General features: G+C 48.5%; 1 protein-coding gene across 2 annotated transcripts in view; it reads right to left on the reverse strand.

Annotated features, from left to right (window-relative positions):
- The window catches only part of SPON1 (spondin 1), a 260,311-nt gene that overhangs the window by 23,972 nt on the left and 211,786 nt on the right, over positions 1-24,553 (reverse strand). For both annotated transcript variants that reach the window (XR_005785063.1, XM_040456799.1), the window contains exon 7: positions 4,179-4,243. Coding sequence is in view for 1 of the 2 variants with exons in the window: in XM_040456799.1 (XP_040312733.1) it covers positions 4,179-4,243 (65 nt within the window). In the remaining variant the exon portion in view is untranslated. The remainder of the gene's footprint in view (positions 1-4,178; positions 4,244-24,553) is intronic.

The raw sequence follows: 24,553 nt of genomic DNA on the forward strand, positions 1-24,553 counted from the left end.
CGTGGAGGCTTCCTAATTTGACTTCCTAATGAGATTTGGAAGAGGGAAGGGGAGACTGGGGTATGGGAAAATCAAAGGAAAATTCCTTTCCCTTAACGAGCTGGTAGCACTGAGCAGAGAGGGTTTGGGTGTTTGGGAGGTCTGGGTGTTTGCCATCGATTAATTCTGTTCCACTGGGGTCTCATGAAGTCTGAGGGACGGGGGAAAGCTGGGAAGGTGTCCCTATATATATATATATATATATCAAACTTACAGAAAAGTCTTCCCCATCTTAAAAAAGAAGAAGACAAAAAAACATCATTGACTCTGTTACCTCCTTGGAGCAGTAGTTGTTCCAGCCACTCTTCTTTCACAGCGAACTCAGAAGACTTGTCTGTATTTGCTGACTCTATAACCTCACTTTCTGTTCACATTTCACCCCCCTGGAGGCTGCCCGCCATTGCTCAGTGGAAAGGATTCTCAATAAAGTCACTGATTTTCTTCATGTTGGTCAACCCAATAGGCATGATGCAGCCCTAATCTTACTTGATCTCTCAGGTGCACTGGACACAGCTGACCACTCTCTCCTGCAGCACTTTCTTCTCTTGGCTTCCCTGATGCCAAGCTTCCTTCCCCAGTCTGTTTGCTACTCCTTTTCTGTTTCCTTCCTTTGCAGGCATGTCCTCCAACGTGCATCTCCAACGTATCACATCCAGAACTGAGCTCATGGTCTTTCCCACTGAACTTCATTTACTATTCTGAACCTAATAGGTGGCCCCACCAACCCATTCATCCAGGTGTCTCTGCTTCCCTCACTCTCCTTATTGAACTTATCACTGCAGCCTGTGGGATTCTGCTCCTACACCTCTCTACGACCGCCGTACCTCTCTCCATCTCTACCACCACCATCCTTGTCAAGGTCACTGTGAATTCTCCCCTCACTACTCTTGACCTTCTCGTATTGGAGCCAGAGTGTTGTTACTGTTTTTTTGTTTTTTTTTTTTTTAAGTTTATTTACTTGTTTTGGAGAGAGAGTGAGCTCATGTGGGGGAAGGGCAGAGAGAGAGAGAATCCCAAACAGCCTCTGAGCTGTCAATGCAGAGCCCAACATAGGGCTCGAACTCACAAACTATGATATCATGACCTGAGCGGAAATCAAAAGTTGGACAACATACTGAGCCACCCAGACACCCGTTTTGTTTTCTTTTGAATGCAGATTTGATCATGTTGTCATCCTGCTTAAAACCCTTCAAAGATTTCCCATTACTCTTAATGGAAAAATCTAAATCCCTAATGTGTGCCTTGGCCCCACACCAAGTTCGCCTGTGATTTCTGGACCTAGTTATACCACAACTGTTTAGCACCTTAAGTATGCTGAACCCTCCTCAGGGTCTTTACACATGATGGTCTCTCTAGACTTTCTAGAATGTTCTCCCCTTTCTTTGCCTCTTTACCTAGTCAGCTCCTATTGGTTCCTTAACTCTTAGCTCAATGGCCATCCCTTAAAGGAAGCTTTCTCTGACCTTCAGGTTGGGTCAGGGTCCCTGTCACACTCTCTCATGGTACCTTATATCTTCACAGACATGTCACATTTGTCAGCATTTGGTTAATGTCTCTCCCTCACTAAACTGTGAGTTCATGAGAAACTCTGCTCTGCTCAGCACTGTATTCCTTAGTATCTTTGACAGTACTTCCCTTTAGAGACCGGCCATAAATGTTTGTTGAGGCAATGAAATGTTTCAGTCATCCTTAACGGAAGGACACAAGGTAAGTGAAAGTCACGGTTTTGTTTTGTTCTGGGGCAGGAGTCAGACAATTTGGTTGTGGTCACAGTGTGAATTTCATGCTGGTCCGAAGTCTGACTGGCAGATATATATATGTCTTGATTGGTGAAAAGATGGACACTGACTGACTTGTTACGTAGTTGGAGGGGCCTAGTAATAAGTAAGGGGCACAGGGAGTGGAGGCAGCTGGGGAGGGTTGGAATTCTAGTTCCTCCGCCAGTGGAGCTGGCTGCTGAGGTCTGAGCCTCTGTCTCATCTGCAAAGTGAGGCTCCAGACCCCTACCTCATGGGGTTAGTATGAGGATGGAGTGGGATGAGGAACATAAGTCCTGGCAGGGTACCTGGCACATAGTAGGCGCTAGAGACAAGAGGACAGCTCTCTGCTTCCTGCTTTTTCTTCCTCCTTTCCGCTCTCCTTCCAGAAGCACCCTGCTTTGCCATTTATACCTTCCTAAACCCGGGGCTCCTTAAGGGAAAACTGGGATCAGGTTTCCCTAGTGGTATCAACACTGGCATCTGCAAACTCTGGCCCAGATGCCCCCAGCCCCTGCCTGGTTTTGAGCCCAAGGTGAGGACTCGTCCACATGCAGTTTTGGGAGCTGGGGGCAGCTGAGGAGAGCCTGAGCGCACAAGATTCACGGTGGGTGTTTTTTCCTAACTGACGTTAATGATGTGAAGGGGCCTCAGGGCCTCGGTGAATTCACATCGTTGTTTTTTGGTGGGACAGGCCTGAGACAGGCAAATGCCCCCCTACCAGGGGAGAGCTGGGGGCAGTAGACCCTGCCTCTGCTGCTTCTCCTTGGAGGGGAAGGCATTTCCAGGGCTGGGCAGGTTTCCAACCACTCTGGCCCCAGCTTCCTCAGAGGAGGTCACAGCAAGCCAGGAAAGGCCTCTACGCAGCCAGCTCGGCTGCCCTTGGTCAGCTGTCCAGGTGTGGGCCTGTCTCTCTTTCCTCCGGTCGCCACTTAGGGCCTCAGTTCTGTCCAGACCTGGGCCAATCCAGGGCAAGGAGCCTCCTTCCAGACTCAGCCCCATATGATACCTTCTGAACAAGGCCCTCCATGACCCCTCCTCAATCCTCGGCTGGGTTGTGTCCCTTCTCTAGGCTTCCAGAACCACTTATAACCTCATCATAACATTTATCCCCATGGAGTGTGCACGGCCACCATGGTGTATGGTGTCACCCGAAGGTGTGCAAAGGGCAGCTCTGGGGTGGGAGACCTCTCTTTATTGTCCATCCCCCCACCCCCAATAGCTGTGGGTTCCAAAGGCTGGGGACTGGGTGTACAGGGCTGGCACATTGTGGGTGGGGGAGGAACGGTTAATTTGCTGAATGGTTAAACAGGTGGGCACCAGCTCCCTGCTGGTTGTGTGGGAGCACTCCTCTCTCCGCTCCTGCTACCCCATCCTGTGCTTCTCTACCCATCATCTTGACTTTGCCTTTGCTCCCACCGAGCAGAATCTCACCCACTGCCTGTGTCGTTGCGCTCTCCATCACCACCATCATCGGTGGGTATAGACGACTCCAGAGAATGGTCAAGCCATTCTTCATAAACCATTTGCATGCAGTTGGCAGGAACTTTGCTCCAAGTCTTGCATCCTTGAAGGAGGAGTGAAACCAAAGCTCATTCAAGGAACTGCACAGGACTCGGCATGGCCAGAGAGAGGTGCAGAGTAGAGAGAGGCAAGACATGAGCCCTAAGGAAAAGGAAGCAGGAGCTGGGGCATGTTCGGCTCACTGGGGCCTCTCTAGGTGATCCTGGAGACCAAAGGAAGTCATGGATGGATTCTAAGGAGAGGATAACACAATAGGATTTGGTTTTGTTTTGTTTTTTTGATATGATGATTTCAAGGTCCATGTACGCCATCTACAGAGAGGTGTCCAAGAAACTGATGGATGGATGATTACTTACTCACCTACCTATCTTCCTACCTACCTACCTACCTACCTACCTACCTACCTACATATCTGCCTGGCGGAGTAGTCCTTCAGGGAGCCATCGGCATACCCTAGGTCATCAAAATACAAGGGAGGATGAAATCTTAAAGGGATAGAGTAGACAGGAAAGAGATAACCTGGGGCCAATCTAGTTTTCCACGAGTAAGACCTGCCTAGAGTGAGTGTACCTGTGTGCGAAGTTGGTTTCAGTCAGTCGTGGCCGAGAACATGAGTGAACACGTAATGGCAACTGTTATGTCCGGTTCTGTGGTATTAGAGCCATCGGGGGAGACAAAGACCAGGCCCGTATTCCTGAGAAGATATGGGTAAGTGTGATAGGCCCACACGTGGGCAGTGTACCTCACCTGCTCATGCACCTGAGAGGTACTGCTGACTTTAATGACATAACTCATGTGGTGGCCAGCCGGTGGGTGGCTCCGAGTATGAGAAATGGCCAGGGTCTGTGTGCTACTTACACGTTGAGAGGCTGCCAGGCTGGCCACTGAGCTTTGGCCTTGATGACGGTGAGGACCTCATCACTCTGCAAAAAAAAGGACCACAGTTGTTTAGTGAGGAGAGCCAGGCTCATGGCAGCAAGAGAGGTTTGACATGGTGACATCGTCCACCCTCATTCCCTTACCTGCTGCCCAGGTGTGGAGCCATCCCCCCCCAGGGTAGCGAAGCCCGGGAGCCTCGGCTATCCCGGGGGATGGGGCTCAGTGCCCGCTGCGTCTGTTGTGTGTTGCACACTGATGGGTTCACTGAGCCACACTCTGGTTTCCAGCTCCGGCCACCCCTCCCGCACTGCAGCTGGAGCTCTGACCCGGCCTCCGCCTTGGATGGCCATGCTTCTATATCATGCCCAGCCTGGAGGGCAGGTTGTGCACTCTGTGTCCAGGCACCGGCTGCATGAGGAGTTGCATGCAGGGTAGCCAATACCTGCTCCGGAGGATTGTCACCACCACCCCCCCCACCCCCCCGGCCCCAGACCTCTCCTGCTGTTGAGACCCACACACCTGATTGGACTCCCTTGGACCGGAGGCCAGAACAAAGTCTGAGGCCAACACCCCTTGTGCCGCTCATATCATTCCGCTCTATTTGCTTTGGACAGCGTGTAGCATGGGCCCTTAAAATCGATTTTTGAGGAAGGATTTGCTAATTAACAATTTGAAGGAAAGCATTAAGTCAACATCGAGGGGGGAAATGCAGAAGTTTGTGGATCTTGCTTAACTTTACTTGGCAGTCTGTTTGGGTTTTTATCTTCAGTGACGGGGCAGAGTAGTATCATAACCTTTTCAAGGCTTAAGGCTTCCACGGGCCCAAATTTGGCTTTGGCTAGGGACCTTCCCCGGAGATGATTCCGCTGGTCCTGGATCTCCCCTTTCCCTGGCTGGGCCCAGCAGTGCTCAGACGCCACTGTCCACTGTACTTGGAAAAGCCTAGCATGTCACCAGCTGAGGAAGGAAGTACTCTGTTGCTGACTGAACAGGTCCCTGAGTTCCAAGGGGGCAGAGACTTGCTTGGCTGGCTTATATCTCTGCTCCAGTTTTTAGAGCCATGCCTGGTGTGAGTGCCTAGGACATATTTAGGATGAACCGATAAACTTCTTAATTGGTGGGTACCATGCCCAGAAAACCCCACCACCCTGCAGTCATCTCCTACATCCCATGGCTCGCAATGAGCCCTTCCTCCAACCCCAGAAGCCCACTCCTCCTCCAGCAGGTTAAAGGCACATCTACTGTGAACTTCCATTCCCCCCATCTCCTGCCCCTCACAGCTGGCGGGCTCCAAGACCCACTGTGCCCACAGCCTTCAAGTCCCTTGAGCCTCCTCCCACAGTCTCCATACCTTCTTGCTTCCCCCCAATGCACCTTCCATGTTGCCACAAATCCGACCGTCTCCGTTCCCTGCCTCAGCCCTTCAGTAGCTCCTCACAACTCCCATGACCAGTTATTATTTTTTAATGTTTATTTATTTATTTTTGAGAGAGAGATAGATATAGAGCGAGCAGGGGAGGGGCAGAGAAAGAGGGAGACAGAATCCCAAGCAGGCTCCGTGCCGTCAGCACAGAGCCCGATGCGGGGCTTGAACCCATGAACCATGAGATCATGACCTGAGCCGAAACCAAGAGTTGGATGCTTAACCAACTGAGCCACCCAGGTGCCCCCCATGACCAGGTCTTGATTCCTGAGTTTTCCTACATGGCCTTCATCATCTGGCTCTAGTATATGTTTTTCTTTGATTTACATATACAGAATAATGCATAAACAGAATTGTACATGCATACTGTAGACAGACTTAGCATCACAGAAGCACACAATGCGAATAGTGACCATAGTCCATCCAGCATCTACCCTGCCTTCTGGTTCCTTCTCCAGAATGTTACAGTTTGGTGTATATCATTGCATATGCAACTACGTGCGTGTGCGTATGTGTGTGCACATTAGATACGGCTCTCCCCACAAAAACCGCATCATACTTATTCTGCACCATGATTTCAAATTTTTTCCTTAATACCATCCCATGGGAAACTTTCCATGTCAGTAGATACCGCATCATAGCAGTCCTTTGGGTGCTGTTTAAAGTGTTGGAGATCTTTAAATTCTGGTAAACCAAGTCAAGAGGCATCAAAGAGAAACCCAAGACATGAGACCCAAGAAACGAGATACCGTCTGATGACAATCCTTTTGCCCTTGAAGAAATACTTTACTAAGAAGTAAGATCAATGTGGGTGGAGTTAAGATAGACACCATGTAGGCTGGCCCTGCAGATGCACCTTGCATTATAATGAAATCTTGGTTTTCAAGTCCCAGCTGATGATATATTGATTTTGCTTTTGCAGTATATAACGACAAAAATTGTTTGGGCCCTCCATTAGTGTTTATGCATGGTGATGAAACTCTAGCTGTAATTTTTAGGGATATGGAGGCTCCAAGGATGATGGAGCCACGTGTGCAGGCTTTAGAACAGCTTGTTGCTGTAAATTGTTTCATCTAGTGGTTGCACGCCATCTGCATGATCAATAGCTCAGTTTTGCTTGTTTGTGATCATTTGTGTTATTCCATCAGATAAGAATGCAGGGGCACTATGGAAAATTTATTTAAAAAGCTAAAAATCTTTGGAGCATCAAACTTGTCTGGTAGACCCTAGATTCTATAGGACTGGAGAGTGGCTTTTCCATGGCCATATCCAGCAAATTATTGAAAAAGCAAAGCCTTTGATGTGTATCTAGAATTCCATAGCGTGGAGGGTCTGTAATTTACTTAACTAGCATTATTGGTGGATATTTAATTGTTTCCATGCTGTCACGAAGCCTTGTATACATATTTCTTTGTTTACAAACCCAAGGCTTCCTGTGTTATGGATTCCTAGGGGATGGTTAAAAGATGAAGCAGATTTAGAGTTTTGGCAGGACCTACCAAATCGTGCTCCAAAAATCTGTACCAATTTACACCCCCACGAGAATGCATATATGCCCATCTTGCCACACCTTTGGACACACTGAACACTATCCATCTTTTGGGTATTTACTGTTCCAGCCGGCACGGGAGCGGTATGTTTGAGAGTACAGGCTCTAGAATCACACCGAGTTCAAATCCTGCCTGCACCATTAGCTAGCTCTGTGTCCTTTGGCAAGTCTCTTGACCTCCCTTAGCCTTCTCATCTGTGAAATGGGATTTAGAAAGAGTTTCTACTACACGGGGTTGTTGGGGGACTAAGTGGCATCATTCATATAATGTGTTAATGCGGTGCCAAATATGCATATATTAGTTACTATTCTTACTCTCATTTACATTCAGGCCAAGCTGGTATTAGAATCAATTTGCACCGCTTGAGTACAGATTGTGAAGCACACAGTTGCATCTACAAATCCACAAAGCCTCGGGAGAATACTCCCTCCCTTAAAGCCAAGCTCTGAGTCTCAGGGAGCATATGATGGGAGGTTCATGTAGCTGGGTGAGCCTTGGATGGGGCTGCTCAGGGGGCGGGGCGTGTTCCATTCTGAAGAATGAAGGATTTAAAGTCAGAGTAAGCAATCCAAACTTCAGACTTAAATGAAAAGCTCTCTTAACACGTCTCTAAGGCACAGAAAGGATCTTTCAAGAATCCTTAGAGCCCTTATACATCTCCCATAGGACTCTTTTCAAACCAACTATTTCAGGGCATATTCACAGTTCATGCCTCTTTTGGATGACATTAGCACTTTTCCGGAGATGTGCCAATTAAAATAAAAAACCCCAAAGAAACCACAGGTCACTGGTGTCCATCTTCATGGGGAGGAGCTCTTTCATTTTGCTTTTGGTAAATATGTTGTGAAGATGTCACAGCTGTACTCAGACTTCATAGCTACCAACAGCAAATGGGAATCACACAGCCCCAAACAGGCCACCGGCTGAGATCAGCTCTGGAGGAAGGAGGGCCGTGTGGAGCGAACACAGGCCCGGGACAGGTTGGAGGCAGAGATCACATCAGTATTAGGAGATGCCGAGTCTGAGCAGAGCAGAGAGTAAGAGTGTGGGTCTGGGGAACGGGTGGGGGTTGGTGTCAGAGCCAACCTTGCCCAACACTGCCCTTCCCATGCCCTCCAGAGCCAGCCCCCAGTGCGGGAGAGCGCTGGGCATCTCAGCCATGCCCGCAGTGAAAGGCCAGAGTCTGTCACCTCCTCCCTGCCTCGTGCCTCACCTCCTCTCTGTGCCTGTACCTGCCTGAACCTTTATCTCCCAGTCCTGAACCACAACCTCTTTCCTCATCCTAAGGCCCCCTCTGCTCCAAGGGGCACAGAGAATGTCCTGCCCTCGACCTACGGTCTGGGACTCTGCCCGGACAACCGGCCCCCTCCCTGCAGGAAGAGAAAGGGGCTGCAATCCATACTCAGAGAGGGAAAGTAACAGAAACATCAACAATAATAACACAGCGATCTACTGCTTTTATGCTCTGGGCAGAGGCACTGTGCTCCTTACCTTTATATAGTATTTTATTTAATCCTTACAATATTTGCAAGGGACGTAGGTATACACTTTTAATCCTCGGAAACACATTTATCTGGCCAAATTAGTTAGCCAGTTAGGCAATGGCAGAGCTGGAGTTTAAACGCCAGCCTGACCCTGGAGACCACGCTCATCACCCTGTGACCCCAGGCAGAGGGGAGCCGGGAGGGTAAGCTGTGGTGCAGGGAGAGCTGGGCACTCTTGACAGGTCAGCCCCCCCCCCCCCGCCCCCGTCCCCCGCCTGGGCCTCTGCAGGCCTTAGAACACTCTGAGTTCTGAATGTTAATGCTGCCCTGAGAACTGATTTTGATAAAGAGCAGGGGAGACGCAGGGTCCTTGCGTTGGAGAGGAACTGCTCCTGGAGAGGCAGACACCCAACGACCAATGATATTAAATGCACGTGCAGTGATACACGTGCGTGCACAGAGAGACCCCCCCACCTCATCGCACATTTCCTTGTATTCATCAGCTTGTTTGTTAGGAAAATCCTTGGGAACAGCTATCATCTCATTTTGCAGACGAGGAAACTGAGGTTCAGAGAAGTCATGTGACTTCTTGCAGCCCACCCAGGAACCATGGTTCCCATACAGATGTGTCTGGCTCCAAAACTCTTGCTCTTTCCACCCGGCCTGACTACTCTTCCTCTCTATCTTGCTCTGGTCCCTCTCCTGTTTTGCTTGTCGTTTTCAGCAAGAGCGTGGCTACCGCTGGCTGACAGTTTTCCCCGAAGAGCTCTTGCTCTGAGGCATAGGGTCACCCAGATCCCTCTGTGAGGACAGTGCCTGGCCTCTTAGGTAGACTCTCGTGAACGGTGTTTGGCTCCATTATTTGCTTCTATCCTATCCCAGAATTCCCACTTACCATAAAAAACAACCCTGATGGCTTCCATGTCTGAAGGGAGCTTTTTCATCCCTTCGTGGGTGTCCTGGTGATGAGCAGCAGGAAATGAGCCGTTTTAGAAGGTAATAATGGAGCTATGGGCATCTTTTAAATCAATTGTGCCCCACAACATAGTCTCTCATTGTTTCAACAAGCTCTGGGTTTACTGGGTCATAAATAAAAACAGATGGTTCATATTTGGCGGTGGTCCATGGCTTGCCTGCGGTCGCCTGTGGTCTGTACTGCAGAAGTCTGAGGCAGGCAGGCAAATGGTTCCCATTTTTCAGATGAAGTAACTGAGATGCCTCCCTCCTCCGATACTGCTCTGGTCAGGATCACCAATGCTCTCACCACTGCCCACGGTTATTGCCCAGCTCTTAGCTTCCATGACCCCTCGGCAGTGTTGGACCAGGAGAGCTGGTCACTCCTTCTGTCTTGAAACACTTTCTACATGGTTCTGGCACCTGCTGCCTCTCTATTTCTTCTCACCCCACTGGCTGTTCCTCCTCAGTCTTCTTTGCTGACCCCTCTCCATGCAGCTGGGTTCAAGTCCTTGATCCTGTCCCATATTGCCTTATAATTAACTGCAGCTTGTCTCATGCCTTAAAATACTATACATACATCAATGATGACTGAAGTTTAATTTTCTACGTTCTGTATCAACTGTTTAACATTTTCGTCTGGATGTCGAATTGGTGTCTCAAACTCAACAGTCTGAGACCAAATTCGTGACCGTCCTCTCCCCTAGCCCGGCCTGCCCTTTTCTCCCCAGCCGGCTCAGTGGCAATGCCAGCTTTCCAGTTTCTCCTCCCTGATGCTTCTTTCTCTCCTACTCCACATCCAATCCTTCCGTCCACCCTGTCAGCTCTGCTTCTAAAATGCATTTATGAGCCCACCACTTTCCATCACCTGCCTTGCTGCCACTGTGGTCCAAGCCATCATCACTACTCACCTACATGATTGCAATTGCTCCTTGGCTGGTGTCTCTGCCTCCTCTTTGGCCCTCCTCTGGGCTCGTTGCACAGCAACCATCACACGCCATTTCTCAGGTCAAAATCCTTCAATGGCTTCACACCCCACAGCAAATGGGGAGCTTCCGTGCCCCCCACAGTCCTCCGTGACCAGCCTCGCCCTGTGTTACTTCACTAACTCTATCCCTTAGGGCTCTGTCCCTCTCTCACTTTGTTTTGGCCATTCCAGACATCTCATTTTCCCGCGAACGGACCGGGCACACTTAGCCCTTGCCGTTTCCTACGCCAGCAATGCCGTCCTCCGGACAGACATCACGACACTCACGCCCTTGCCTCCTCCAGGTGTTTGCTCAAACGTCACCTTCTCTTCAGGTCTTTGTTGACCCCATGACTAAAAAGAGCAATTCCTCCCCGGCTCCTCAACCCGGCACACCCCCATCACCTTATCTGATTGTGTTTTCTTCATCGCCTTGGTCACTGTCCGATACCCTGTGGATTTTGCTTATTTACTTTCAAGGGGCTCTCTCTCCCTGCTAGAATAGCCCCCCCCCCTTACTTTGGGCAAGGGCTGTTGTCTCTCTTGCCCAGTGCTGTAGCCTCCATATTTGGGACCATGCTTGGGACATGCTCAAGCAATATTTGTTGCACGAATGAGAGGCTGTGATGAGGAAGGGGCTGGTGCCCTCTGAGCCTCAGCCCAACAGCACTCCATCATCCTAGCTGCGTGAAGTGATCCTCAGAGATCTGAGCGTGGAGCTGGCAGGCACTGGCAGAGCGGTAGGACAATGCCAGCCAGACAACTGTGCTGGAACAGCCTGAACTAGAAGGAGAAGGAAGGGACAGGACACAGGCCACGTTAGGAGCTGTGGTCAGATTTCACAATTTCCGAGTCCGCTTCAGGGGGACACCCCGCGACCTGGGCTGCCTGTTGAAGTGCCCATAGCATGCCTCACGCCCGGGGAAGCAGCGGTCATCCCAAGCCACTGTCTGATCGGTGAGCTCAAAGGCAGAGAAGGTACCCAGAGCCCATTAACAGATCCACAAGAAGGTGATGTGGTTGCACAGAAGCGTTTCAAATTCAATGTCTTCTTAGTTCTTTTCAAATACAGCCTGTAATTCCGATGGGAAAATTGTGTAAGGCTCGCAGATAACAATTTCCCCGTGAGACGTTTTGGTGAAAGCAGCTTGGTATTTCTGAAGCGGGAGAGGGAGGGCCCATCAGAGTCCCCGGGGGCTGCCCCACCGCCCCTCTACCCGCAGCACGACTCTGGCAGGTGGAGCGCTCTGAGGAGAGGCATCACCCCATGACCTGAGAGAGATGACCAGCCTTCTGTGTGCTTCTATGAGCCACCGGCAACAGTTTAGCTTGTCCTTTGGGGGCCGAAGTGTCAATCCGGGGTTTAACCTCATTTTCCGGACTTTTTCATCTTGTCCTTTGTAATGCACGTGAAAGTCTGCAGCCCCCGGGAGCTGAGGGAGCTAGGGAGGTCGATGGGGCATGTCTGTCTCTCCATCCCACCAGCCTCTCTCCACCTGATCTTCCCAGGCCCTCCTCCCCACCTCCACCCTGTCTCCAGCAATTGGAAAAGACTAAGTGCCAGGGCCAGAGGCAGAGGAGTGAAAAAGGGGCCAGGCCAGGCGAGATTCCGACGTCACAGGGGAGAGAGAACGCGAGAAGCAGAGGCTGTCTGCTTTCTTTTTTAAAAAAATTTTTTAATGTTTTATTTATTTTTGAGAGAGAGAGAGAGAGAGAGAGACAGAAAGAGCATGAGCATGAGCATGAGCATGAGCAGGGGAGGGGCAGAGAGAGAGGGAGACACAGAATCCAAAGCAGGCTCCAGGCTGTGAGCTGTCAGCACAGAGCCTGGTGCAGGGCTTGAACTCACGAACCGTGAGATCATGACCTGAGCTCAACTTGGACTCTTAACCCACTGAGCCACCCAGGTGCCCCCTGTCTGCTTTCAAACAGGCAGGGGTTGCAAGGAAGCCCCGGCCAGGCCTGGCTGAAGGTGACTGTGATGCCACCTATGGGGCAGTGCCCCAATCCTGCCCCGTGGGAGCATCTCCAGTGGTCTTTTTTATTATTTTTTAAAGATTTTATTTGTATATTTTTTTAAAGTTTACTTACTTATGGCCCCCGGGCGCCCCCCGAGACAGAGAGGGAGAGAGAGAGTCCCAAGCAGACTCCACAGAGCCCCATGCAGGGCTCGAACTCATGAATCACGAGATCATGACCTGAGCTGAAATCAAGTCGGATGTTTTATTTTTGAAAGGGAGAGAGGCAGAGCACAAGCAGGGGAGGGGCAGAGAGAGAGGGAGGGAGACACAGAATCTGAAGGAGGCTCCAGGCTCTGAGCTGTCAGACACAGAGCCTGATGCAGGGCTTGAACTTATGAGCTGTTGAAATCATGACCTGAGCTGAAGTTGAATGCTTAAAGTCAGACATTTTAAGTGAGCTGCCCAGGCGTCCTTCCAGTGAACTTAAAAGCACAGCATTGAACACCCCTCATCCCTCTTCCCTGTCTCCCCCTTGTACCTTCCTCTGAGGACAGCTCCAGTCCAGGTGTAGTCCCAGAAGCCAACGCTAGAGCAGGGGTGGGGACTGTGTCCTTCCCTGCATCCCCAGCATCGGCTTGGGTTGGAGGAGGTGTGCCGGGTATGATTAAGGGATGAATAATGGGTGAGCTAATTAAGTGATTAATTAATGACAAGCTAGAGGAAGCCCCTGGCCTGTGTGGCCGTCCCAGGGGTCCGAGGGCACTTCTGGCGAATGCAGTGGGGTTAGCATGTGCCGAAGGGTCTGCCCCCAGGAGCAGGTGACCCGGTTGATGTGTTCCGAGGGCCCTGCCACTGCAGGGAGTGGACAGTGGTGGGGCATGGGGGCAGCAGGACAGGAGAGAGCACTGCAAGGTGAGGAGACTGTGGATGCAAGGCGTTATTTTGAAGGGAGATGCAGAACATCAAGGTGCTGATGGATGTGGGTTGTAAAACTAAGAGGGGTCAAGGATGACTCCAAGGGGAGGTGTCTTGTCAGCAGTTGGATATACGAGGCTGGAATTCGAGGGACAAGTCCAGGCCAGAAATGTATATTCGAAAGGCATAAGCATATAGGTGGTAGTTAAAGTGACAGGACAAAGAACCTGGAGAGCGGGCAGAGACAGAGAAGGGAGTGGGGATGGCGAAGAGCCTAACTAGGGACAGCCAGAGAGGCTGACGACACTAGGGGAACTGCCCCCCCCTCCCCCGGCCTCTTCAAAGCCCTTGTGCTCTCTCCCCGCTGCCTATTAATGTCTCCACTGCTCCCTGCTGTCCCCTCCGTCCCCTGACACCCTCCTGTCCTGCTTCCCCCTACTGTCCCTACTTCCCCTGACACCCCCACTGTCCCACTGTCTCCCTGCTTCCCCGCTGCCTCCTGCTGTCCCCACAGCCCCCATACCCCTGCTCTCCCACTCTTCCCCTGCTACATCCACTATCCCCACTGTCCCCTTGCTGACCCCTGCTACCCCACTGTTCCCTTCATGTCCTCACTGTCCTCTGCTGTCCCCACTATCCCCCACTGACCCCTTGTCCCCTGCTGTACCCCCTCCCCTTTGCCCCGCTGCCGCAGGCCCTGCTACTTGCTCACTGCTGCCACCGCTGCCTCGCTGGTCACTGCGGGAAATGCAACTGAAGCAGGTTTAGGAAAGACCAGCCCACGAGGCGGTGCCCCAGCAAGCCCAAACAGCTCTTTTGAGGAGTGTGCTGTGCAGGGTGTTGAAAAAACTGGCAGTAGCAGGAAGGACATGTGCTTATTTCTTAAAAGATGAGTGACATCACGGCAGGTTTGCATGTGAAACGGTATAATCTAATACAGAAAGAGAAATCGCTGTCGCGGGAGAGAGGGTGCACTGGGAGTGGGGTACTTGAAAAGATAAGGGGTGAGATCCAGGGCCGAGGTGGAGGGCGGCCTTCCAACCAGAGCAAGAGGATGGACAAGGAAGGCACAGGGCTGTAGCTCCTAATGCTTGAGGTCACGGGCATTGCCCGGCGCCCAGCAGATACGGAGTGAGCCCATAGTCTCTGCCAGGCTCCACTGCGGGGGGCTGGAGACAGAGCCGGAACAAGAGAGACGCCAACCCCTGCCTCATGGAGCTTTCCTGAGTGGGGAGGCAGACCTAAACAAGGGGCAGTCACAGCGTGCCAGACTTTGATGGGCTCTCTGGGGCCAACACAGCAGGGGCTGGTGAGCCGAGGGCCAGGCTTGGAGAGAGGGCCAGGCTTGGAGAGTTCGGGATGTGGAGAAGGCTTCACTGACAAAGCCACTAAAGTATTCTGAGATACAGGTGCTAATGCGGGTGAAAAGGGCCAGATCAGCACTCTCTCAAGATGAAAATTACCTCATGCACTAAAATAAGGACTTTAAAATAAAAAAAAAAAAAAAAACCCAAATAACATAACCATATTATATGATGTTACAAAAAGAGAGGGCGTGAGAGATATGTAAAAAGGAATATCCACATCTCACCATCCTTACCTAGTGGCTATTATCAATTCATTTCTACATTTGTATGTTTACACACACACACACACACACACACACACACACACACACACACGTTGTCTTTACCCCTACCATTTCTTTGCACAATAGTAGCTAGATTATTATACAAATAGATGATTACACAAACTGTCTGCACCTTGCTTTCTCATTTAATACATTTCAGAGATGATCTCATGTGTGACATAGCTCTTGTAATGATGACCTCGAAGACCATATAGCAAAGTAAAAAAAGATGCAAAAGCATATACGTGTGTGTTTTTCCATTGCTATATGGGTTCGTCATTAAAAGAGCTATATCACTAATGAGATGATCTCCGAAATACCCTAGACTGAATTAGAAAGCAAGGTGGAAGCTTCAGGTATTGTACTGTCAGCTTATTTGTCTGGATCCTTAAATATAAGAACATTTCACTTCATCAGCTCCCTTCATCCACTGATTTCCATAAAAAGCTTTCAAACTGTTAAGTAATGAAGCTCCAAATGACCTGGACAGTGGAGGAACAGGCCTGCCTTAAGGTGCTGGGGGGGGGGGGGGGATGTTAGCATCAAATAAGGTTCCAGAAATGCTGCTTTCTTAAATAGCGCTATTTAAATGCAAAGGAACAGCTTTGATAAGCTGTAAAAGCTTAACCCTTCTCACTCCTGAGGACCAAATCCCCCTCCATGTCCTCCACAGAGGTTTGGGGAGAGACTGGGGAGGTAACAGAGAAGTTCTGTGTTGTGGCTGACACTAAAGGGATGTCCCTACCAGGAACTTACGAGGCTGGCCTCTGTCAGGCTTCCCATGGTAAGAGAAGTTTCCCTGGCTATGAATACCAACTTCTAGTTATTAATTGTGGCATCACGGACCAACAGTTAAAGAGCAGTGTGGTGGAATAAGTCAGACCAAAGTTCAAATCCTGGCTCAACCACTTACAAGCTGTGTAAGTTTGGGGAAGTTACTCACCCTCTCTGAGGGGAGTCCTCATGTGTGAAACATGTATTCATTGAGCTCCTTTTATGGGTCAGAGACTGTGCTGGGCATGGGGCACAGGGCAGTGGACAAGGCACCACAGTCCCTGCTCTTGTGGCCATGTCCTCTCGTAGGTTAATAAGATACGTGCAGATTGAATGAGATAGTGAAAGTGAAGGGCCAGGCGAGTGGTGACAAAAGGCTAGCCATGATTACTAAATTCACATGTCTCCATGCCCCCTCCTTCTGTGTAATTGTCCACTTATTTCTGTCCCTCAAGCAACTCCTCCTCTCAAAGGCCTAATTTTTTTTGAGTAGAAATTTATATATTTAAAAGGTGTACAATACAATGTTTTGATGATATACATGCATAGGCATACCTTGGAGATATTGTGGGTTTGGTTGCAGACCACTACAATAAGCCAATATCACAGCAAGGTGAGGCAAATGAATTTTTTGCTTTCCCAGTGTATATAAGAGTTACGTTTACACTATACTGAAGTCTGTTAAAGGTGCAATACCATTAGGTCTAAAAAAACCAAACAAACCAAAAAAACAATGTGCGTATCTTAATCAAAAAATACTTTGCTGCCAAAAAGTGCAACCCATCATCTGAGCTTTCAGTGAGCCACTGATCACCCTAACAAACATAACTATGATGAAAAAGTTGGAAGAGAATTGCCAAAGAGTTACCAAAACGAGAATTACCCAAGAGTTTGCAAAAATGACCAAGATGCGACAGAGACGCGAAGTGAGCAAATGCCACTGCAAAAGGAATTCTGAAAGATTTCCTCCATGCGGGATTGCTGCCAACCTTCAATTTGTAAAAAAAAAAAAAAAAAAAAGGCAGTATCTGCCAAGCACGATAAAGTGAAGTACAATAAAATGAGGTGCGCCTGCACGTAGTAAAATGGTCACTGTTGTCAGGCTAATTAACACATTCATCTCTTCACAGGGTTGCCTTTTTCTTTTTGGGGTGAGAGCACCAGAAATCTACTCTCTTAGCAAATTTCCAGTATACAATCCAGCATTATATTAGTATTCGTATATATTATATGATACTATATATAAATACATATGTTTGTATTTATTTATTTATGGGAAGGGAGAGAGCGTGTGCACAGGAGCAGGGGAGGGGCAGAGGGAGAGGGAGAGAGGGAGAATCCCAAGCAGGCTTCACACTCAGTGCAGGGCCCAAAGCGGGCTCGATGCCACAACCGCGAGATGGTGACCTGAGCCAAAACCAAGAGTCAGATGCTTACCCGACTGAGCCACCCAGGCGCCCCTACGGTCATTTAAACTATAGTCATCGTGCGGTACGTTAGGTCTCTAGACTTATTCGTCCTACATAACTGTAACTTTGTACCCTTTGCCCAATAAGCTCCATTTCCCCCACCTCCCTGCCCTGGGGATGCCTTCTGGATGCCCCTGGATCCTCAAATCGTCTTTTTTTCCATTACCTCAACCATGTTGCTTCATTATCACTTGCACGATTATTTTTTCACTTATGTGTCTTTCCAACCAGAAGGCATCTAGCAAAACACGCATCTATCTCATAGTAGGTGCTTCATCAAATATACTGAATATTCAGTAAGTGAAAGTTTTTATTCCCCCCTAATATTCTCTTTACTCGAGGATCCTATAACCTAGCATCACCAGACAATTTCAGCAGCCAGGATGTATGTGTGTTTATATCCCACAGCTGCTCTGTACAACTTTCCTGTGGACCGGTGATGCTCTGCCCAGATCACTCTTCAGCTGCTGGGAAAGATGCTAAAATGTGGTCCTCAGCTGTCAGTTCTTTTTGGGGGTTGCACCGGCTGGATGAAACCGCCTCACGTGATGTCGGCAGAGGCCTTCTTTGGGTCTGCACCGCAGCTCCGCCTCTCCCTCGGCCCGTCTCTGCCCGCCACCCCTCTCGCCACCCCAGGTGTGGTTCCCAGGAGCATTCCCTAACTTCACACGTGCCAGTCTGGGCTCTGCCTGCTGCCCAGAGAACCCAGCTGCTACAGCTGGTGGGGAAAAAAACCAGAGGCAGAGTTAGCACATCAAAGACATTCTCACCAGGGAAAGTCCAAATGATGCATGTGCTGTCAGCGGCCCGGGGGAGGTGGATTAGGCCGGAGGACCTGGTGTCCAGGCCCAGCAAACTCTGAAGGACCATGTTGGGACAGCGGGCCTCACAACTGGGTCTCGCGAGTAGTCAATTTCAGCAAAACGGCATCACCCACCGCATTCGAGCAATGTTCCTAATTAGCATTTTAAAAGGTTTGTAGTTTGTGTTATTATTATCGTTAGTTTGCTTTTATGGTCATATGAGAGCTATAAGCATAAAGAGTTAATATCCAGTTATCTTTGCACACATTTAAACAGTATGATAATGAAAAGAATTACAACTCAGCCCTGGGGGTTTATGAGCTTACAAATGCCCTCTAAAAAAGGTCCCTACATTACTTGGGTGTGGGGATTATCTAATTTTGCAATAGCCTGGTAGGAACAGCTTGGATTTTAGAGGCTCTGTGGCTTGACGGTACAACCTTGGACAGGCTACTTAATTCTCTGAGCCTGATTTTCTCATTCTGCAGAGTGGGATAACTACCTTACAGGCTTGCTGTGAGACATAAACGAGCTATATACATGAATACAGAATGCTTGCCTGGTTCCTGACACAGAGTAAGTGCTCAATAAATGGCAGCAGGCAGGAGAGGCCTAACAGGAGAGAATGCATCTTTCTGCAGGCTTTTTCCAGACCTGACCTGGAGAAACCCTGCGGGCAGCAGCCATCCCTGGAAGACGGTAGGAGGCTGGAGTTTTAGGGGACAGGGAGTCAGACTCAAATTTGCTTCAGAGTACAAGCAAGCAGACAAACACGAAAGCCCCAAGGCACTCAAAAGCAAAAGATTAAAAACAGAGAACTAAAAGGAGCTATGAGGTACATTTAGATTCAGAGGATTTTACGTTTAAGGACCAGTCCAATGAATACTCCCGTGGTAGGCTGAACAATGGCCCCTCCCCCCCCCAAAGGTATCCATATTCTAATCCCTGGAACCTACGAAAGTTACCTTATGGCCAAAAGGACTTGGCAGATGTCATTAAATTAAGGATCTTGAGATCAGGAGATTCTCCGGGATTATGTGGGTGGCCTTAAATATAAGTGTCCTTGTAAGCAGGAGGCACGGGGAGGTCTGACTACAGAAGGTGAGAAGGCAATGCTACGATGGAAGCAGAAATTGGAGTGATGGGGCCACAAGCCACTGACATTCTGAAGAGGCCAGAACCTTTTGGAGTCTCCTGAAGGAACCAGCCTGGCTCACACCTTGATGTTAGCCCTGTAAGGCTCATTTTGGATTTCCGGTCTCCAGAAGTATAAGAGAATAAATTCACATTGTTTTAAGATACTAAATCCGTAGTAACTTGTTTTAACAGCAATAGGAACTAATACAGGGGCGTCTGGGTGGCTCAGTCGGTTGAGCGTCCGACTTCGGCTCAGGTCACGATCTCATGGTTCATGAGTTTGAGCCCCGCATCGGGCTCTGTGCTGGCAGCTTAGAGTCTGGAGCCTGCTTCAGATTCTGTGTCTCCCTCTCTCTCTCTGCCCCTCCCCCTGCTCATGCTCTGTGTGTCTCTCTCTCAAAAATAAATAGCCATTAAAAAAAAATAGGAACTAATACAATTCCTAGGGACCCAACTTGCCCTTTGAATTAGTGGGTCTAGTGAAAATGAGGTAACTAAGACCCGTCGTTAGAAGGGATGAAGGGAGGGAATAACACGGAGTCTGAGAGCTGATCTGAGTCCTGTCTCTCTCCTTTCTAGCTGTGTGGCCTTAGGCCAGTCAGTCAGCTTCTCTGAGTCTCATGGGTCTCCATCTCTAAAATGAGACTCAAGTTAACTCATAGGCTTCTTGCGAGGATTACCTGTTAGAACACTTTATGTACCATAAAACTATGTGACTTCTTCTCATTACTATTATAATTACCTTAAAAAATTCAAGTTGAAGATTGCCATCAAGGTGCTATCTCTTAGAAGGCAGCCTACTGGTGCATAACGTGTCTATCTGAGGTGACTCCATGAACGTTTGAATTCAGGCATGGCCACTCAATGTTTTGGAGCACAGAGCTGAAATTTTTCAGTTCTTAGACCTCTGTCTGTAGCTCCTACTGAATTTCACTAAACCTAACCCAGCGCCCACCTGCGCGCAATTCCTTATTTTTACAACCCAGGCTGAGTGTGGAGGTATTATTGTCACTTGGACATCCCTTTGATGAGATGTTTGTTTGCTTTAAAAAGAGAATATCAATAATCCAATCACCTCTAACTACTGGGCAATTTTCCTGTACTTGAAGCTTCCTGAAGTAAAAATTGTGCAAAGAATTTGTGCGGGAAGCTATCAACACTAAAAACGATTATTACTTTTCAAACTCAAGACTGCTCACATGTGTCTGGTCTATCTTCAATGGCACAGCACAAGCTCTCAAAGCAAAAGGAAGAAAACAAACACCTTCAAAGTTTGGAGTTGGGTCTCATCAACAATTTTTTTTTCCCCATTTGTAATTCAACGGAGCATTTCCCTACTCAGGTGATAAGGAAAGAATTGCTGTTTTGACTGAAACTGTGTGTAGTTCTGTTTTTTAAGAAATCATTTTTATAATGGATTTTTTTCTTATTACAAAAATACGTTCATTGTAGAACATTCAGAAAATTGAGACCGGCAGAAAGAATACCGTAATGACAATTTGTAATCCCGTCGCCCACAGCTAACCACTGTTACTGTTTCCATTTTGAACTGCAAAAGCGCCCTTCAGTGCGTCCGGGTGTGATGTTCTGGCAATCACCAAAGCAGCTTAATTCCAATGATGATAGGAGCCCTGATTCTCTATTCCTTCACATAGTTAGGCCCCGCTGAGAGTGAGTGGAGCTGACCTACCAAAGTCTGAGAAATCCCAGGGAACACCTTTGGTCGTTGGCTCCGAGGGGCCCGCCCCACCAGGCGGCCCTCATCACTCCTTTATATGAGTGCTCAGGCCTCCTAATTCCCTCCCGCCTCCAGGGTTACTCTCTCTCCCACTCCAGCCCTTATGGGGAACTTTCTAGAGCATGCGCTGGACCGGCTCACTCACTTCTTTTTTGTTTTTGTTTTTTTTTTTTAATTTTTTAATGTTTATTATTTTTGAGAGACAGAGAGACAGAGACAGAAACAGAGAGCAAGCAGGGGAGGGGCAGAGAGAGAGGGAGACACAGAATCAGAAGCAGACTCCAGGCTCTGAGCTGCCAGCACAGAGCCGGACACGGGGCTCGAACTCACCAACTGTGAGATCATGACCTGAGCCGAAGTTGGCCGCTCAACCGACTGAGCCACCCAGGCACCCCTCACTCCACTTCTTGAAGTTCTTCCTTTGGCTTTAGGGATAATATATACATTTTTTAGCATGGGACACAAAGTTGTCTCTGGCCCTGCCCCCTCCTCCAGTCTCATGTCTCCTCCCCTTCGTGCACCCTCAATCCCCATCAGTCCTAAAAGGTGGGGTTAATGGATGAGGAAACTGAGGTTCAAAGAATCCCAATGATTTACTCCCCTGCACGGGGCTAATCAGCGAAGGAGCCAGAATCTAAGCCTAGGGTCCTCTGATGTCAAAGTATCCTCACCGAACTACTTGAAGTTTCTTGAACCAGACATGGTTTTTTCAAACTTCCATACCTTTGCATCAACCACCATATCCCCAAGGTGACTTTTAGCTCTTTCTCACCTACATAATGGCTCCTTGTCCTTTAGAATGCAGCTGAAGCCTTTGGATTATTGTAGCAGCCCCTCCTCTGTGCATCCAAGGTACCCGATGTTGACCTCAGTCTTGGGATCCACCTCACTGAATTGCAGTTACCCTTTTACAAGCACGTATCCCCTCCCTCCCCAGCTGGGAGTGCCTCAAGGCGGGGGGTGGGGGTGGGGTGGGGAACTACATCCCATTCATCTCTCTCTCTCTATTTCCCACTTCTAGCATAGGATTTGGGAGACAATAAATGTTTGTTTAATAAATGAATGAATGGTGGGAATGCAAGCTCGTGCAGCACTCTGGAAAACAGGATGGAGGTTCCTCAAAAAACTAAAAATAGAACTACCCTATGACCCAGCACCTGCACTACTAGGTATTTATCCAAGGGATACAGGTGTGCTGTTTCTTTTCTTTTCTTTTTTTTTTTTTACTAAATTTTTTTTTTAACGTTTATTTATTTTTGAGACAGAGAGAGAGCATGAACAGGGGAGGGGCAGAGAGAGAGGGAGACACAGAATCCGAAACAGGCCCCAGGCTCCGAGCCGCCAGCACAGAGCCCGATGCAGGGCTTGAACTCATGGACCGTGAGATCATGACCTGAGCTGAAGCCGGACGCTTAAGCGACTGAGCCACCCAGGCGCCCCCAGGTGTGCTGTTTCTAAGGGGCACATGCATCCCAATGTTTATAATAGCACTATCAATAATAGCCAAAGTATGGAAAGAGCCCAAATGTCCATTGATGGATGAATGGATAATGAAAATGTGGTATATATATACAATGGAGTATTACTCGGCAATCAAAAAGAATGAAGTCTTGCCATTTGCAACTACGTGGATGGAACTGGAGGGTATTATGCTAAGTGAAATTAGAGAAAGACAAAAATCATATGACTTCACTCATATGAGGACTTTAAGAGACAAAACAGATGAACATAAGGGAAGGGAAACAAAAATAATATAAAAACAGGGAGGGGGACAAAACAGAAGAGACTCCTAAATATGGAGAACAAACTGAGGGTTACTGGAGGGGTTGTGGGGGTGGGGATGGGCTAAAGGGGTAAGGGGCATTAAGGAATCTACTCCTGAAATCATTGTTGCACTATATGCTAACTAATTTGGATGTAAATTAAAAAAGATAAAAAAAATAAAATAAAAAAAAATGAATGGGCAGAAGTTCCTACAGACCTCAAGTGGTCTTCGTCTGATCAAAACTTGATTTGCTTATAATGTTCCTGCCAGAAGTAACTCAGAGAAATAAGGGAAATGAAACCTAGAATTCTTTGCCACCACATCCCTCACCAGCCTGGAGCCAGATGAAAGAGCCGGTCATTTGTAACTAACTGCTGATCCGCAGCGGAGCAGGGGGAGCTGGAATCCCTGACCTTTCTTTGTTGTGTTTAACTCTTGTCATTTGGTTATTTTGTCAGCAGGATAAGGTCTGGTGGCAGGTGAAGGATACGAGAATATGCCACCCTAAAATACGCCTCCTTGGCACAAGGATTATTTTGAGAAACTGCAGACACAGGAGAAGTGCTGAAAATCGAGTAAAAGTTACCCTTTTGCAAGGGAAAATTACATTTAGAGAGGGGACCTGTACCAGCAAGAGGGCAATTACTAGAGGCTTGTCTGCAATGCAGGGCAAATTTTGTTGATCATATATCTGGTCTCACTTTCCTGTGATTGCAAGCCCCAGACCTTTATCCCTTTCCTTAGTTCAGGATGGTATATAAGCCTCAATTACCTGGCTGTATATGTGTATACATATACATATTCATACGGATGCAGTTACAATTTTTTTCTCCTTCTTTTATTACAGGGATGGGTGGGAATGTCTTAGCCAAGAACTTAAGTAGGTAGAGGGAAATTATTCTCCCCCCTGCAACAGGGCGGCTTTGGACATTCTTGAAAGGTAAAGAACAGAGATAGAAGGAAGAAAACTATATCCAGGGCCTACCTTTTGGGAGTGGGGAGGTGGGGGGATGAGGGATTGGGGGGGAGGATAGGAGGTGCGAGGGTGGACCCAGGCCGGGGGCCTTCTGCCCAGTTCCATGCTCACAAAAGCTTCAGATCAGGATCTGGCACGGTTCCAGAGTCACAGAGCTACACCAAATAGAACTGAATGAAGAAGCTCACTGCAACTATTAACATGTCCTGCTCTGACCAACCCCACCTACGCTGAAGTATAAATGAGTATTTTTATAATTCTTGTAAATGATCATGAGATTAGCATAATTCTGTTGCCTTGTATTTTGTTGTTGTTGTTGTTATTAAAGCATTACCCAAAGTTTGTCAATCCTGTTATAGCATTTCCCTCTATTTTTTCATATGGCGAGAACTTTGGACAAATGGGGGTAACTTGACTTCTGAGAAGCACTGGCTGTGTTGTGGGATCTGAGTGAGACCTCTGCTCTTTTGAGCACAGGCTAGTTTGGGGTTTGGAGATAAACAAGGGGTGGGCAGTACAGTGGGTGGTGGAGCTGCCTTATCTGGCTCATGAGAGCTGATTGTATACACACCTCTTCCCAATACTGTGTTCAGTGACTTATGTTAGTAGCTTGCAGTTGGCCATGGTGGGAGTATTTACATGATAGAAATTGCCAAACACCAAAGACCAGGGTCCGTCTTCCCTTCCCTTCCCTTCCCTTCCCTTCCCTTCCCTTCCCTTCCCTTCCCTTCCCTTCCCTTCCCCTCCCCTCCCTTCCCCTTCTTCCTTCCTTCCTTCCTTCCTTCCTTCCTTCCTTCCTTCCTTCCTT

This window comes from Herpailurus yagouaroundi, unplaced genomic scaffold (genome assembly GCF_014898765.1).
Source record: "Herpailurus yagouaroundi ecotype Mexico unplaced genomic scaffold, PumYag 218, whole genome shotgun sequence".
Lineage (NCBI taxonomy): Eukaryota > Metazoa > Chordata > Mammalia > Carnivora > Felidae > Herpailurus > Herpailurus yagouaroundi.